The sequence below is a fragment of the Eptatretus burgeri genome, chromosome 14 (assembly GCF_056783735.1).
Source record: "Eptatretus burgeri isolate ZD-2024b chromosome 14, Ebu_testis_v1, whole genome shotgun sequence".
Classification (NCBI taxonomy): Eukaryota; Metazoa; Chordata; class Myxini; order Myxiniformes; family Myxinidae; genus Eptatretus; species Eptatretus burgeri.
In genome coordinates this window covers 68407330-68420735 of record NC_140974.1, presented here as the reverse complement: position 1 = coordinate 68420735, position 13406 = coordinate 68407330, and the positions used below count along the sequence as shown (strand labels likewise).

The window sequence follows — 13406 nt, the reverse complement described above, 5'->3', positions numbered from 1 at the left end:
CGCTGATCCTGCTCACCAGATTCTCTCAGCAGGGGAGTCTCGTGAGTGGAGGAGGCCAGTGGGCCGACCACGTGCCTCGTGGTTGCAGCAGGTTGACCATCATCTCAAGGAGATGGGGATGGGCCTGGCATCTGCCTGGGGGATGGCCAGACGAAGGCCCCTGGAGTACCGGCGGAAAGTGGACGCAGCGACGCGCTGTTCTGGCACATGCTCCCATACCTGACCTGACCTGACTCACGCAGATGACTTAAATAAATTGCCGGTGCTATGACACACATGCAGCGGGAGCAAAACCATGTACAATTTTACCCTCAACTTAACCTTATACATGTTACACTAAACCATGGCCCAGGACTGATGGACTCTGTGGGAAAAAGGGCACATAGCAATGTTAGTCACGGTTTTGAGGATGAGCGTCCCCCCGCAGCTGAAGGTCGGATATCTTCGGGGCCTGTTCAAACGGCCCCGTTGTCTGTCACAAAACCTTTTCATGTCTTCACCTGCTGAAGGCAACTCACCCTAACCCGGCGGCTCTGCACCATCCCGCAGGCCATTCTTCAAGCAGGGAGCCAGGCTGCTCACATGCAGTCTCTGGCTCATGAAACAAATGCAGGTGACAGGGAATATGGCCGGCTGCACCAATGCAGTCCTCGGCCTCCCCCTTGAATGAGCGCAGTGAACACAATCGGTGCGCAGTGAACACAAACGGTGCACGGGTGCACAAATGCAGTCTCCGTGTGCGGCTGCCTGCAAGGCAGTCCCTGCAGAAAAATGGATGGTACTGGGGCACATGGTGATGGATGAATGGGGCAAATGCAACAAAGGGCTAGCAGGCATGAGATCAAGGCAAAGGCAGGCAGACAAGGCATGGCAAGGCCGGCACAGGCCAGCAGCTGAAGCTGACCGGCACGGGCCTTGTAGCAGGTGTGTGGAGGGAGTGCGGTGGTGCTGGCCACTCGGAAGGCGGGCTCGGACCTACCCGACTGTCTCCCTCCCAACCTATCGCCTTTGCCTGTCTCTGTCCATACCCACTCCCCTTATTTTGCAAAACAGATTTAGCCCCAACTTATTTTTTTGTTTTATTTTATTTTTATTTCCCCCATTATAATTGGTCTCCCTAACCCCCTTTATATTCTCTGTCCGGTTAACCTACCTGTCCTAGCCCACTCCCAACCCCTACGTTCCCTTCCTGGAGGGGAATAAAGGAGAGCTAGTGTCCTGTGTCGAGGCCCAATCTCAGCCTCAGAATGGCCTCCTCATATTTCAGCGATCTTCTTACCACGTTGAGTCCAGCGGCCCGCTACGAGAGCGAAGGGATGGATGGTGCGGAGGGGTACATCTCCTAACTACCCTAACATTTATTAACCTTAAACTACCCCTGGGCTTTCCAAAAGCGCCTCTCACTTAATCTATTGGTTCTAACAACCAGGATTCCCGTCGCCTGTGTTGGTGTCCTCACAGATTTGGGCCATGCCCTCAAATTTCCCTCGTGCCCTCGCACGGTGTCATGGCTGGGACGCGTGGCTCCCTTGGCAGGAACTACCCTCTGCCAATTCTCCAACTATGGCACCCCCGGGCACTGCAACTGCCTCCGAGCCTACCTGCTCAATAAACACTGGGGAGTGCCCTCCATGGCTACTCCCCTGAAATGCTCACGTGGCAGGCTGGCGCCCCGGCCCCCTTCCCTGGGTGCCCGTGCCCAATGCACTGCCCACGCGGCCAATGGCGCCCCGGGGCCCGCATCATATGGGCTCACCCGTGCCCACTACACTATCCTGGCCCCTCTTGGTCCCTTGGCCTACCGCGGCTGACTAGCCCGGTGCCCGGGGTACCCACTAAGCGATAATCACCGTTCGCAGCCACGCTCCCAGCCGGCAACAGGGCTCCTGCACTCCTCCAAACGGGTTTTGAGCCAACTTTCCCACCAACAGCAAAACGACCTCCATTTTGTCAATTTGACTAACCCACTAACTCACTTTACACTGACCCCGGGGTCCCTTGGGTGGGAATCACTCCTCCCGTGGCATAGTTATGTTATGCGTGGCATAGCCGGCCTGCTGTGTTCCCCGCTCCGTCTCATCGGCGAACCCGGACGTCCACTGCCCTCCACTGGGCTCGAACTCCGCTCCTCACCCCGACCGACTCCGACTTCGCGCTCTGCGCGCTTTTTTATAGGGTTCGTGAGGTGAGATCTGATCTCCGCTCTTTCACCTCTGACCCCCACTGGCTCCGCCCCTTTCGCTCTCTTGATCCGAATTCCGAGGCGAAGCTTGGTGCGAGCGGACATGGCAGGAATCATCGACGCTGAAAGGAGAGCGGATGTGGTAGAAACCACCGTCGCTAACAATGGGGAAACCCACGCGTCTGTTTGCAGCGATCTCGCCGTTGCCGGCGCAAAGTTGCCGCCCGCGGAGTTGAAGGTGAAGCGATGTTGTTTCGTTGGGTATTGGGGGAGATGTGGTTTTGGAGATGGTGGCTGTGGTTGGTGTTGTGCGGAAGGTGGTTATGTGAGGGCGGTTTGTGGAGGAGGTGGTGGTTGTGGTTGGAATGCGATTGGCGGTGTGGAGAAGGTGGTTGTGGTTGGCATTGTGGAGAAGGTGGTGGTTGTGGTTGAAATCCGGATGGTCGTGGAGGTGGTTGTTGTGAAGTGGTTGGTCCAAAATAGCGATAGCAAAAGAAAAACGGCTAACTCAAAAATCACAGCCCCGATCACACGAATAAAATCCCATTGCACAACGGTGGGGAAATCTATCTGAACACAGACTTATCGGCATAACTGAACTAAGGACCTATATTGTGCTCTGCGAATTTCCACAGCCGTAACAATATATTTTAAACAATATGGCTGCCGAATCACGTGACCGATGACGTCATGAATTTTTTTTCTGTGGACCATTTTATCCCGAAAGGACCCCTTCATACCGATTGCATCTGGTGTTCTACATATGCAATTATGACATCATAATGAGGGCACCTATGACATCATAAAAAAAAATCGCACGTTCCCCATGAGGAGTACTTGCTATGTGCCAAGTTTCAATTTTTCCCTTGGTGCGGTTTCAGAGATACAGCTGTCCAAAGTTTTGTCGTTTTTCCAATATGTCTGCCACATCACATGACCTATGACGTCATAATTATCATTTAAACATTCCACGTGAGTAGTCGCACCAATGGTTAAAACAAGCGGTTGCGGAGAAAAACATGAAAGTTCTGTGCGGACAAACAAACAAACAGACAAACAAGAAGAAAACGTGCAGAGCACGATACTTGCAAATTCCATAAGACAAATTTGACTTCAAAAATAATTGATGGTTGAATTCAATGACCAAATATGCAACTCTTCTTCAAATTTCATGTCAATCGGATGAAAATTGACAATTTTAGAAATTTGGCCTCTGTTGTCCTTTTCATCCATGTTGACCTCGAAAATAATTGGTGGTTGAATTCAGTGACCTGATTTGAAAATCCTCTTCAAATTTCAAGTCAATCGAATGAAAATTGAGGATTTTAGAAATACCGCCTAAGTTGTTGACCTTTGGCCTACGTTGACCTTTTGGTCGATGTTGACCTAAAAAAAAAAAAATTGGTTGGTTGAATTCAGTGACCTGAAATATAAATCCTCTTCAAATTTCAATTCAATTGGATGAAAATTGAGGATTTTAGAAATCTCACCTAAGTTGTTGACCTTTGGCCTATGTTGACCTTTTGACCTCTAAAAACAATAGGCATCTTCCTTATGAGAAACTCTACCATGTGGTGAAGTTTCGTGAAGATCGGTTAAAAATTGCGACCTGCAGGCGACAAACAGACAGAATAACAAAATCGACTAACCAATATACTTGAAAAATCTTCGATTTTGCAAGGAACAAACGGACCCAACGGACCCAAATGCAATACCCTCTCCGAATCCTTCGGCGAAGGTAGCAAGAAGAAGTTGGAAGTAAAATAACCGTTCTCGTGATGTGGGGAAAAATACCCCTGCGTGCGACTACTTTGAAAAATTATCGTGCGTCAATGATGCATACATCATATATGAATATGTAATGTACCATTGGCCCATAACGTATTTTTGGAACCTGCTTTAAAAAATATATTTCTTTTATTTTTTTCTTAAATACCGACATACTGGTATATCAATATCGGGAAGAAAAATCCTGATTTTAGTAGGTAGGATACGGCAAGTAGAAGTGGAGGAGGGAAAGGTTTGACACTGAAGATGTACAAAAAGAAAGATTGATGGAAAAGGAACAGCCGTTGCAAACTGGGGTTCCAGAAATTTTCAAGTCAGAGATATGTTTAAAAATGTTAGGGGAGGGGTGGAATAATGGCGAGTTAAGAGAATGCAGAAAGGAAGAACTGTAAGAGTAAGACTCAACGATTGAAGAATCGATAATGATTGAAGCATCGATTTTGAAGAGGAAAAAGAGAAGTGAATTATAATAGAAGAGTATTCATCAGGTGAGAAAGAGAAAGTTGAAACATTAAAAATAAAAAAAAACATTACAACCGCATCAACAAGCCAGGTGGCATGTAGCTTGAACAGCATTGTGGAGGTTAGGCAATTGGTTAGTATGGTTAGAAGGACTGTCTTTTTTTTTTTTAGCTCACCTGGATTTTAGTCAGGTAAGTTTATGCGATCTTTATTATTATTATTTTTTGCATGCCAAGTCGAGGCTCATGTAAGAGCATATACACAGAAACATAACAAGGCAGGAGACAAGAGGCGCCGGAAAGGGAAGCACAAAACAATGGGGAACAAAGACAATATGATATCTGTGGAAGGGAGAAGGATGGGGTGGGATACATGGGGTAAACAAAATGGTACTACAGGGAATTTGAAGGAGGTGGGTTTGGGATCCTAGGATCCTGAGTTCAAAACCCACTCGGCTGTTGAATTTATACCAGGTGGAGTTGACTCTGCCTGTCATCCTTCTGAGGTCGGCAAAATGAGTGCAAGCTTGCGGGTGTCTTGTGTCAGAGTGGAGACCCATCCAGGATTGTGCCCAATAGCCAAGGAGACTGCTTAGGCAGCACCAACGCTCTACACAGAGTATGATCCGAATGGATGGATGGATGGGTTTGGGGTGGATTAACGGGGGTAGTAAAGATCAAGATTTTGGGTGGGGAAAGATATGAGATGGTGGTGAACAACTGTTTTGAAGACATGGAGGGAGGAGTGGGATTGAAGAGAGTGTGGTAGTTTGTTCCAGAGGTGGGAAAATTGAGGAATGAAAGGGTGAAGGTGAGCAGTGATTCTTGATTTTGGCGGACCTTGAGTGCCCGAAAGAAATATAGGGGGGGACAAATCACAGATAGAGCAGGGGGTGCAAGGCTGGAGAGGAGACAGGTGAAGACAGAAAGACCACCGACCGACCTCCGGTGAGAGAGTGAGACCCTCAAAGACTCAGCTTCATTGCAGGAGATACCAATGATCCTAAAAGCCTTGGTTTCCACAGCGTGAAGTCGAGCTAGGTGTGAGGCAAGAGCAACACCCCAGAGGGAGGAGTACTCCATCAGACTGCAGATGAAAGCTTTGTAAATGGTTTGAAGCTCAGGTGTGCCAAGGAAAGACTTTGCACGATGTAGGATGCCCAGTCGGCGATTGCCTTTAGAGGGCCAGTTTGGAGATGTGACTTTCCCAGGAAAAATCGTGGCAGATAGTGAGACCCAAAAGCTTGACTGAAAGGACTTCTTCAAGGGGATTGTTGAGAAAGTAGATGGGGTGAGGGGGGGTGGGGTTGGTTCCAGACGGTCCTTTCACAGAGACATGGTGAGGATGTGAGATTTACCAAAATCACCTGTGATGTACCAATGACCAGTGATGTACCTTCATCACCTGTGATGTACCAAAGATCGAGCAGTGTCCGTAGGTGAGTGTGTGTCAGTCAGTCAGTCCATAAACACTTCAGTCACTGTTGCTTGAACCAAACACACGGTTTTGATGAAACTTAGCCACAACCTTCATATCTGATACCTAACGAAGGTTTATTGACCTCATCAAAATCTGCGCTCATTTAGGGAGTCTTCGGGGGTTTTTTTGACGGGCCATCCCAACAGGTATTTGCTCTCTTCTCCGAAACTACACACGATTTTGATGAAACTTGACCACAACCTTCATCACTAATGATTTACAAAATTTTATCGACTGCATTAAAATCTCCACTCATTTAGGGGGTTTATGGGGTTGGGGAGGGGGGGAGGAGTGGGGGTTTGACCCTCCAAAATAGGTATTTGTTCTCTTTTCCCAAACTACAGACACAATTTCGATGAAAGTTGACCACAACCTTCATCACCCGTGATGTACCAAAGTTTGTTCACAGCATTACAAAATTCAGGGTTTAAAGGGGGTCTGCAGGATATTTGAATGACTGTTGCTCCTGATCCAGGTGAGCTTCAGGACAGGCAGTCCTTTTTTAAAATTTTTATTTTTTGTTAAGGTTGGGTAAGAGAGGGGTAGAGTCAAGGAAAAGGTTGAAGAAAAGTTTGTGAAGGTGTATGGTGAGTACCTTTACGATCAAAGTGGGGATGGAAAGGTGGAATGGTAAGGAGGAGGAGGAGGAGGAGGAGGAGGAGGAAAAGAAAAAGAAAAAGGAAGTCGCGTCGTTGCGGGAGGTGTAAAGTAAGTTGGAAAATTTTATTTTTTATTGTATTTTTTAATTTATAATTTACTCGCAAATACAACCCATCGCATCGCTGACGGAAATATTAAAGGGGAGAGCAATAAGGATGGGAGGGTGACGGAGGGGGAAGCAAGGAGGGGATGAGGATGGGGGGAGCTAGGAAGGTAGGAAGAACGAGGAGTATGGGGAAGTGAGGAGGAGGATGAAGTAGGAAGGGGCTTGAGAGGAGCATGAGGGGAAGGTGTTTTGACTTGCGTTTGGTCGCAGGACTTGGGGGGGGGGTGGGGGTGCGTAGTCAAGGATGAAACAAAATGGGGTGCATTAAAACAGCACCTTAATACAGCATATGGAGAATGCCGGGGGATGTCCATGGGGGATGGAGAGTGGATGTGAGGGGTTTTGGGAGGATGTAAGCATGAGGGGAAGGAAAGGGAAGGCAGGGAGAGGGAAGGCAGTGTGATGGGAAGGGAAGAGTGACAAAACACGCCCAAACAGCAACATCTTCTTTTAAACCGCCGGTTCTTTATAAAACTGGGTGGGAGCCTTTAAAACCCATGCTATCTACCTGGCAAAAGCCGGCCTACATGCATCCATGCATGCTTGCACATGCAGCGAACTTTGCACACCTCTGGTCGGCTCACTCCGAATCTCATTCGTACATGACACACTATGGGGAAGCACTTTTAAATTCAAAACTAAACCCTCAGTCATTAACGGTCTTCTTAACAGAGGGGGAGCAGGAAGAGCGGTGTGTGAGGGATGGAGAGGAGAAGAGAGGGAGTGTGGTGAGAAAGGAAGAGGAGGATGAGATAGAGGGGAGGAGGAGAGGGGGGGGAGATTCCGGCAGATGTGATGTCCAGTTTAACGTCCATCCGAGAGACGGCACACAGATTGATGAATCACCCTGCCTGTGAAACACTGGGATGACAGTATATAGCTGTTTCAAGATTCAAACCCAGGCTACACAGCTTTGAGCTAGTGAGCACACCTCTCGGCTCTCCTGCCATGATGTAGCGATTTCATTGCTTTGTAACAACTGTAAACATTTTTTACTCATTGTAATTATCTAATTTATTTTGCTTTCCTTACTCTAGAAATGTTCCCACGTAGAACCGAGCCGCTGTATCGCCATCAATGCTTCAAAAGTGCTCGCCAAGTACCATAACTACTCAAGCAAGCACTCAAATGAAACGGTTGAAGAAACTTTTAAAAACAAAATGTTTAATTCTTAATATGTATCTATCTATGCCGAAGTGACAGGTCGTATTATGAAAGATCATCGTACAAAAATTACCGGGGTGACGGTCATCTCTATAATACCACAAGTTCTCAATGTTCAGTTCAGGTAACCGCGAAACAGTCCAAACTAACTGTTTAGATTGAAATAGTTCACAGAGATACACGAGGATAATACTACTAATGACATAATTAATAAATATGTATCGTTCATTTAGTACCCCGATTAACACATCAGAATCTCCAGTAAGTGCAATACGTGGTTTTCCGGTCCGTCCACTCTCTGGGGACATTTCACTTCCGGTTGTAGAAAAAAAAACTGAAAAATAGGCTTAGCTCTCAGAGATTATGACAATCCTGTAGATTATTCTTCACTGATTATAATGCAACTTTCAGAATGAAAATTGGTCAAGTATTTATAGAGATATTGAGGTTTGAAAAATCGTTAGAGCTAGCAAATTCATTAATTATTAATTCCACAGAAGTTTCGTGACACTGCACAAAGTAACATGTCAGGTATGAAAAAACATTTTGTATGCCAGATTCATTAATTATTAATTCATTAATTATGGAATGTACTCATTGATATATTAATCAGAAAGCTCGAAGCATGTAGCATAATTTATCACTTATCCCCTCATCTGGGATCTGTGGCCTCGCCCCACAGCCTGCAGCCCTATGTCCACCGGTGATTATATTAGATATCGGCACGATCGAGAGGAGCCTGCGAATCATCCCTGCTGATGCACTGAATTGATGCAATCGTTCGGCCAGAATATTCGTTGTCAAGATGTTGCGTGATTAAATCACCAATACAGTCACTCGAATTTATACCGCCGACATACTTCTTAACAATCACCTTCGCCCCAGAAACCACAGTCGATCTGAACCACGCTGGCCACTGCTCAGACGCCATGACCGGACGACTGCGCAGTTCTACTGCGCAGTTTGGTTAAAGATGACTCGGCATTTTGGCGCGCGCGCACGAAATTATATTTTGAAAATAAATGCTGACGTTTACATTTCAGGTTTTGAAACTTTTGCACCTTCGGCGGAAAATGTATAAATATAAAAGGCTAAAAATGTGTTTTATAGCGAACGAAGTGAGCTTAATACTTAACCCGTGCATGTGAGAGAATAGGAAATAACAACAACAACAACACAATAGCCCTGGCTATTTCGAATCCGTGGCGTTAGCTATGATTTTTGCTTGCGGTTGTTGTTAAACGCTGTGCGGTGTATAAACACGATTGCGTTTTATTTCTATCTTGTGAATATTACTTAACACGTGCACATGAGAGAAGAGGAAACAACAAAAACAACACAATACCTTGGCAATTGTGAATCCGTGTCATTGGCTATGACCATTTTACTTCCGTTTTTTGTTTTGTTGCTGGTTTTTTTTTTGTTTCCAGTTTTTTTCATGGGGAATGATGCATGCCGGGAGATCATGACCGGAAGTGTTTATTTATTTATTCAATTATTTTTTCCCCAAAAATTTTATACTTCCGAAGGTGATATTTTTTTCATGACAGGAAGTGTTTATTTAGTATTTAATTTTACCGGGAGTGATTTTGAAACTCTTTCCGGAACTTTTAATTTCTTTTATTCTTGACCAGAAGTGATCGTTTATTTATTTATTTATTCAATTATTTTTCCCCCAAAGTTAATTTTAATAAAGATATCTCCCGCATCATCAAAAAAAAATTTTGATCGCGATTTACATTATTTGTTCGCTGATCCCGAATCCAGGCCGAAGTAACTGGAAATTGCGTCAAAATCATCAGCTGGGCGGCGCTTACACGTACCACGGTATTGTTGACAAGTATACAGAGATGACCTAAAAAGGGGAAAGGTGGTGTAAAATAAAATGCACATTTTCAGTGGGCGATTCACCATACGCCCAAACGCAGACAAATGGACCCTGAACTTTGTTGAAGTTGATCAATATATTCAGTGATAGTGCGAATATTGTGGAGCGCTTGCAAAGTCGCTTAAGCACTCAAGTAAGTACTCCAACGAAACGGTTGATAAGGAACGGCTGGCGTGGCAAGCGATTAGCGATCGTCGATCGGTTATATAAACACCATGCACCCGGAATGTTAAGCGATGTCCAAATTGGACAAATGAACACTTTTTTTTTTTTTTAGCAGTCAGAACTCCTGCTGCAGTCAATAAAGAAGTTTAAATTTTGACATTGGGCTGAGGTAATTCCTTCCATTCGCAGGTGAGAGATGTGGGTGGGTCTTCGTTTTTCATTTATATGTTGACTGCTTTTGACGTTTACACATGGTACTTGCTTGGGAGCCTCGTTGGTATGCATTTCTGTCTGCGCTGTCGCTGATGATTTGCCAATAAGCAATGAAACTGGTCCAGCAGCTGAGGGGTTGTGCAGCATTGGTATTCTTGTGTGTGTACTATGCGTGAATGTCTTTACAGCTGTGGAGGAACTCAGGGAAGGGTTTGAAACGGCAAAGGGCTTACCGTGGGTAGCCTTTCATAGTTGCTTTATGCAGTTTCTTCGGCTGGAAGAGCAAGGGAAGTCTTTTTATTTATATAATCCTAGCCACCTGAGTTTAATTGATTAGGTGAGATTAGTTGGTTATTCCTTCCATTCACAGGTGAGAGATGTGGGTGGGTCCTTGTTTTTCTTATATTTATATATATACAATGGCCAGTCAATAAGTAACTTTAAAACGGTGATATAAATTAGAGAATATAATGTGTGTGGTTGTAGATGACATATGTTATATCTATGGGTAAGAGTCATGTTTTGCCTGTTTTAGATCTGGCAACATTGAGCGTATGACATCAGTAGAGCAGTTCCAAGATGGTGGCTCCCTCAGAAGCATGCACCAGGGATGCTTCTAGGGATGCTTGCTGTGCTGACCCTGGGTAGACATTGAATTCTTCCACAACAGGAGCAACGTTCTGTCATCCGTTTCTTGGGAAGTAAAGGTGTGAATCCCATTGAAATCCATCGCAGAATGAAGATGCAATGTGGTGATGCATGTTTATCACTGCAGCAGGTGTACGACTGGGACAGGAAATTTAAAAGTGGAGTGTCCAGTGTGGCAGATGCTGCTTCCTTGGGCTGGCCTCACACAGCCGACACAACAGAAATGGTTGCAGGAGTTGAGTGCATGCTAAGGGAAAACCGTCGCATTACGCTGGATGAAGTGGTCTCCGAATTGAACATCAGCCATGGTTCAGCACACCATATCATTCACAACATGCTGGGGTTCCGCAAAGTGACTGCAAGGTGGGTGCCAAGACAACTCGCACCCGAACTGAAAGAATGGTGAGTGGAAACCTGTGAATAACTTCTGTGATGTTACGAAACAGAAGGCGACGCTTTCTTACCGCGCGTAGTGACTGGGGATGAAAGCTTTGTCCACTACTTTCAGCCAGAAACGAAGAGGGCAAGCATAGAGTGGTGCCATTCAACTTCACCGAAGCCCAAAAAAATTCCGCACACAGCCGTCCGCTGGAAAAGTGATGCTGACGCTCTTCTGGGATAGCCGAGGTCCACTTGTAAAGCATTACATGCCTAGAGGGACCACGGTCACCAGTGCATCATCCTTCGACCTCCTTAAAAATCAAAACATCATGGACTACTCACTACCAGTGTTTTGCTGCAGCATGACAATGATCGGCCCCACACTGCCCGCACTACAGCTGCAACAATCGAGGACTGTACATTTTGAGTGTCTTCCTCATCCATCCTCCTTGCCAGACCTCACCCCTTCTGATTACCACATCTTTGGGCCACTTAAAGAGGCGCTTGGTGGAACCACTTTCCGATCCAACGAAGAGGTCCAAGAGGCGGTGCATGGATACCTTCACAAGCAGCCAAAATATGTTTTTTCTTGAGGAATCCAGGCCTCAGTAAAGCGCTGGAAAAAAAAATGCAATGAACGCAATGGAGATTATGTTGAAAAATAACAGTTGTAACACACGTACATGCAATACACAATTTGTGAAAAAATATTTTAAGGTTACTTATTGACTGGCCAGTGTGTGTGTGTGTGTGTGTGTGTGTGTGTGTGTGTGTGTGTGTGTGTGTGTGTGTGTGTGTGTGTGTGCGTGTGTGTGTGTGTGTGTGTGTGTGTGTGTGTGTGTGTGTGTGTGTGTGTGTGTGTGTGTGTGTGTGTGTGTGTATATAAAATCAAAGTTTTGTGCAGTCTGAGCAAAAATTGACTGGAGTAAAGCAATTGATCGAGAACCAAGGAAGCTGAAGGTTTGATTTGTAAAATATATCCTTGCCTTCTTGCTGACACTTCTATTGATAATGGTTCTTGTTTACAGAGTACTTTAAGACAATATATTGGGAGAGCGCCAATGTCCTAACTTGTGAAATTATGAAACCGCCATTCTGTTTACATGTTAATCTTTGTGCAGGCTAATGATGGAAATTTGGAGTTGTTACACGAGGGTGATGGAGATATGCCGTTGGATTGTCTGGAGCTTCGGTTGCTGCACAAGGAATTGAGATACGAAATGCTAGACGACTATCGAGCACCCTCTGTGATCTAATAGATTGGAGTGTGAAACGACATTCCTAACTAATCTCTGTGGAGTCCAGCCGTACTGCACCGATTCAATTCAACCGGGTCGCCATCTATTGTCAGGTGTTTAATTGCACCAATATGTTGGTTGAAATATGACGGGTTTTCATCTGACCAACAAGATTACAGAACGCATGAACATCCTGACGATGAATAACAACCCTGCTTCAAATCATCCTCAAATGGATACATATCATCCCTTACAAGAAGGAACATCAACAACGATGACACAAGATGACGTTTCGTCACACATCACCTTGATATTGATTGCACACACAATATGTTGAGGAAATACTTTCAGGCTTACGCAACCCGATTGATATGCAGGGAGGAGAGGGGAACAAAAAAAAGGTCTGCGCTCAAAGCAATGATTAATCTGCATATGAATGGGGTTACTTAAGCTTGACAGCATTTTTTGTTGTTTTGTTACTGTTGAGAAATAAATGTTATGTGAGAGTGATGAAGATATGCTGATTTTTTTTTTTTGGTGGTGGGATTTTCAGGGGAAAAAAAATAAACATAAGAGACACCAAAAACCATCTTATCCTGAAAACAGTAATTATAATTCTGATCTTGGCCTAAACAACCTCTCAAAAATATATGGGGCAGCGAATGACTTTTTTTAGAGGAAGGAGAGGGGTGTGGTGCTATTTCACAAAGTTGTTGTACTATTTGTTTGTATATTTAATCTTCTTACGATAATGGAGCAAATGTTTTAAGACAAGGGTCAGCTAAAATAGAAGGAAGATGAAAGGTCGGCAGAGGAAGAAGAGTCGGTACAGGAGGTCACGTGGTTACATGGGGAACAAGTTAAGGAGGGAAAAAGTTTTTTTTGTGTGTTTTTTTTATATTTTATGACAAGAAACAGAGGGTAGAGTTGGGAGGGATATAAGGAGGGCAGTGGGAAAAGTGGCGAAAATAAGAACTGATGGTAAGAGGGAGAAAATACAAATAAACACGATCGTGCACATAGATGGGAAGA

The 13406-nt window shown here is 45.0% G+C and overlaps 1 protein-coding gene across 3 annotated transcripts in view; it reads left to right on the top strand.

Moving 5' to 3' along the window:
* The window catches only part of NCAPH2 (non-SMC condensin II complex subunit H2), an 82705-nt gene extending 69815 nt beyond the window's left edge, over positions 1–12890 (top strand). For 2 of the 3 annotated variants that reach the window (XM_085855391.1, XM_085855390.1), the window contains exon 19: positions 12258–12890. In XM_085855391.1, coding sequence (XP_085711517.1) covers positions 12258–12392 — 135 coding nt within the window. In that variant the 3' untranslated portion in view covers positions 12393–12890. Of the gene's footprint in view, positions 1–10295; positions 11959–12257 lie in introns of those variants that run through there. The other variant, XM_085855392.1, reaches the window with a different exon arrangement.
* Positions 12891–13406: the final 516 nt, after the last annotated feature.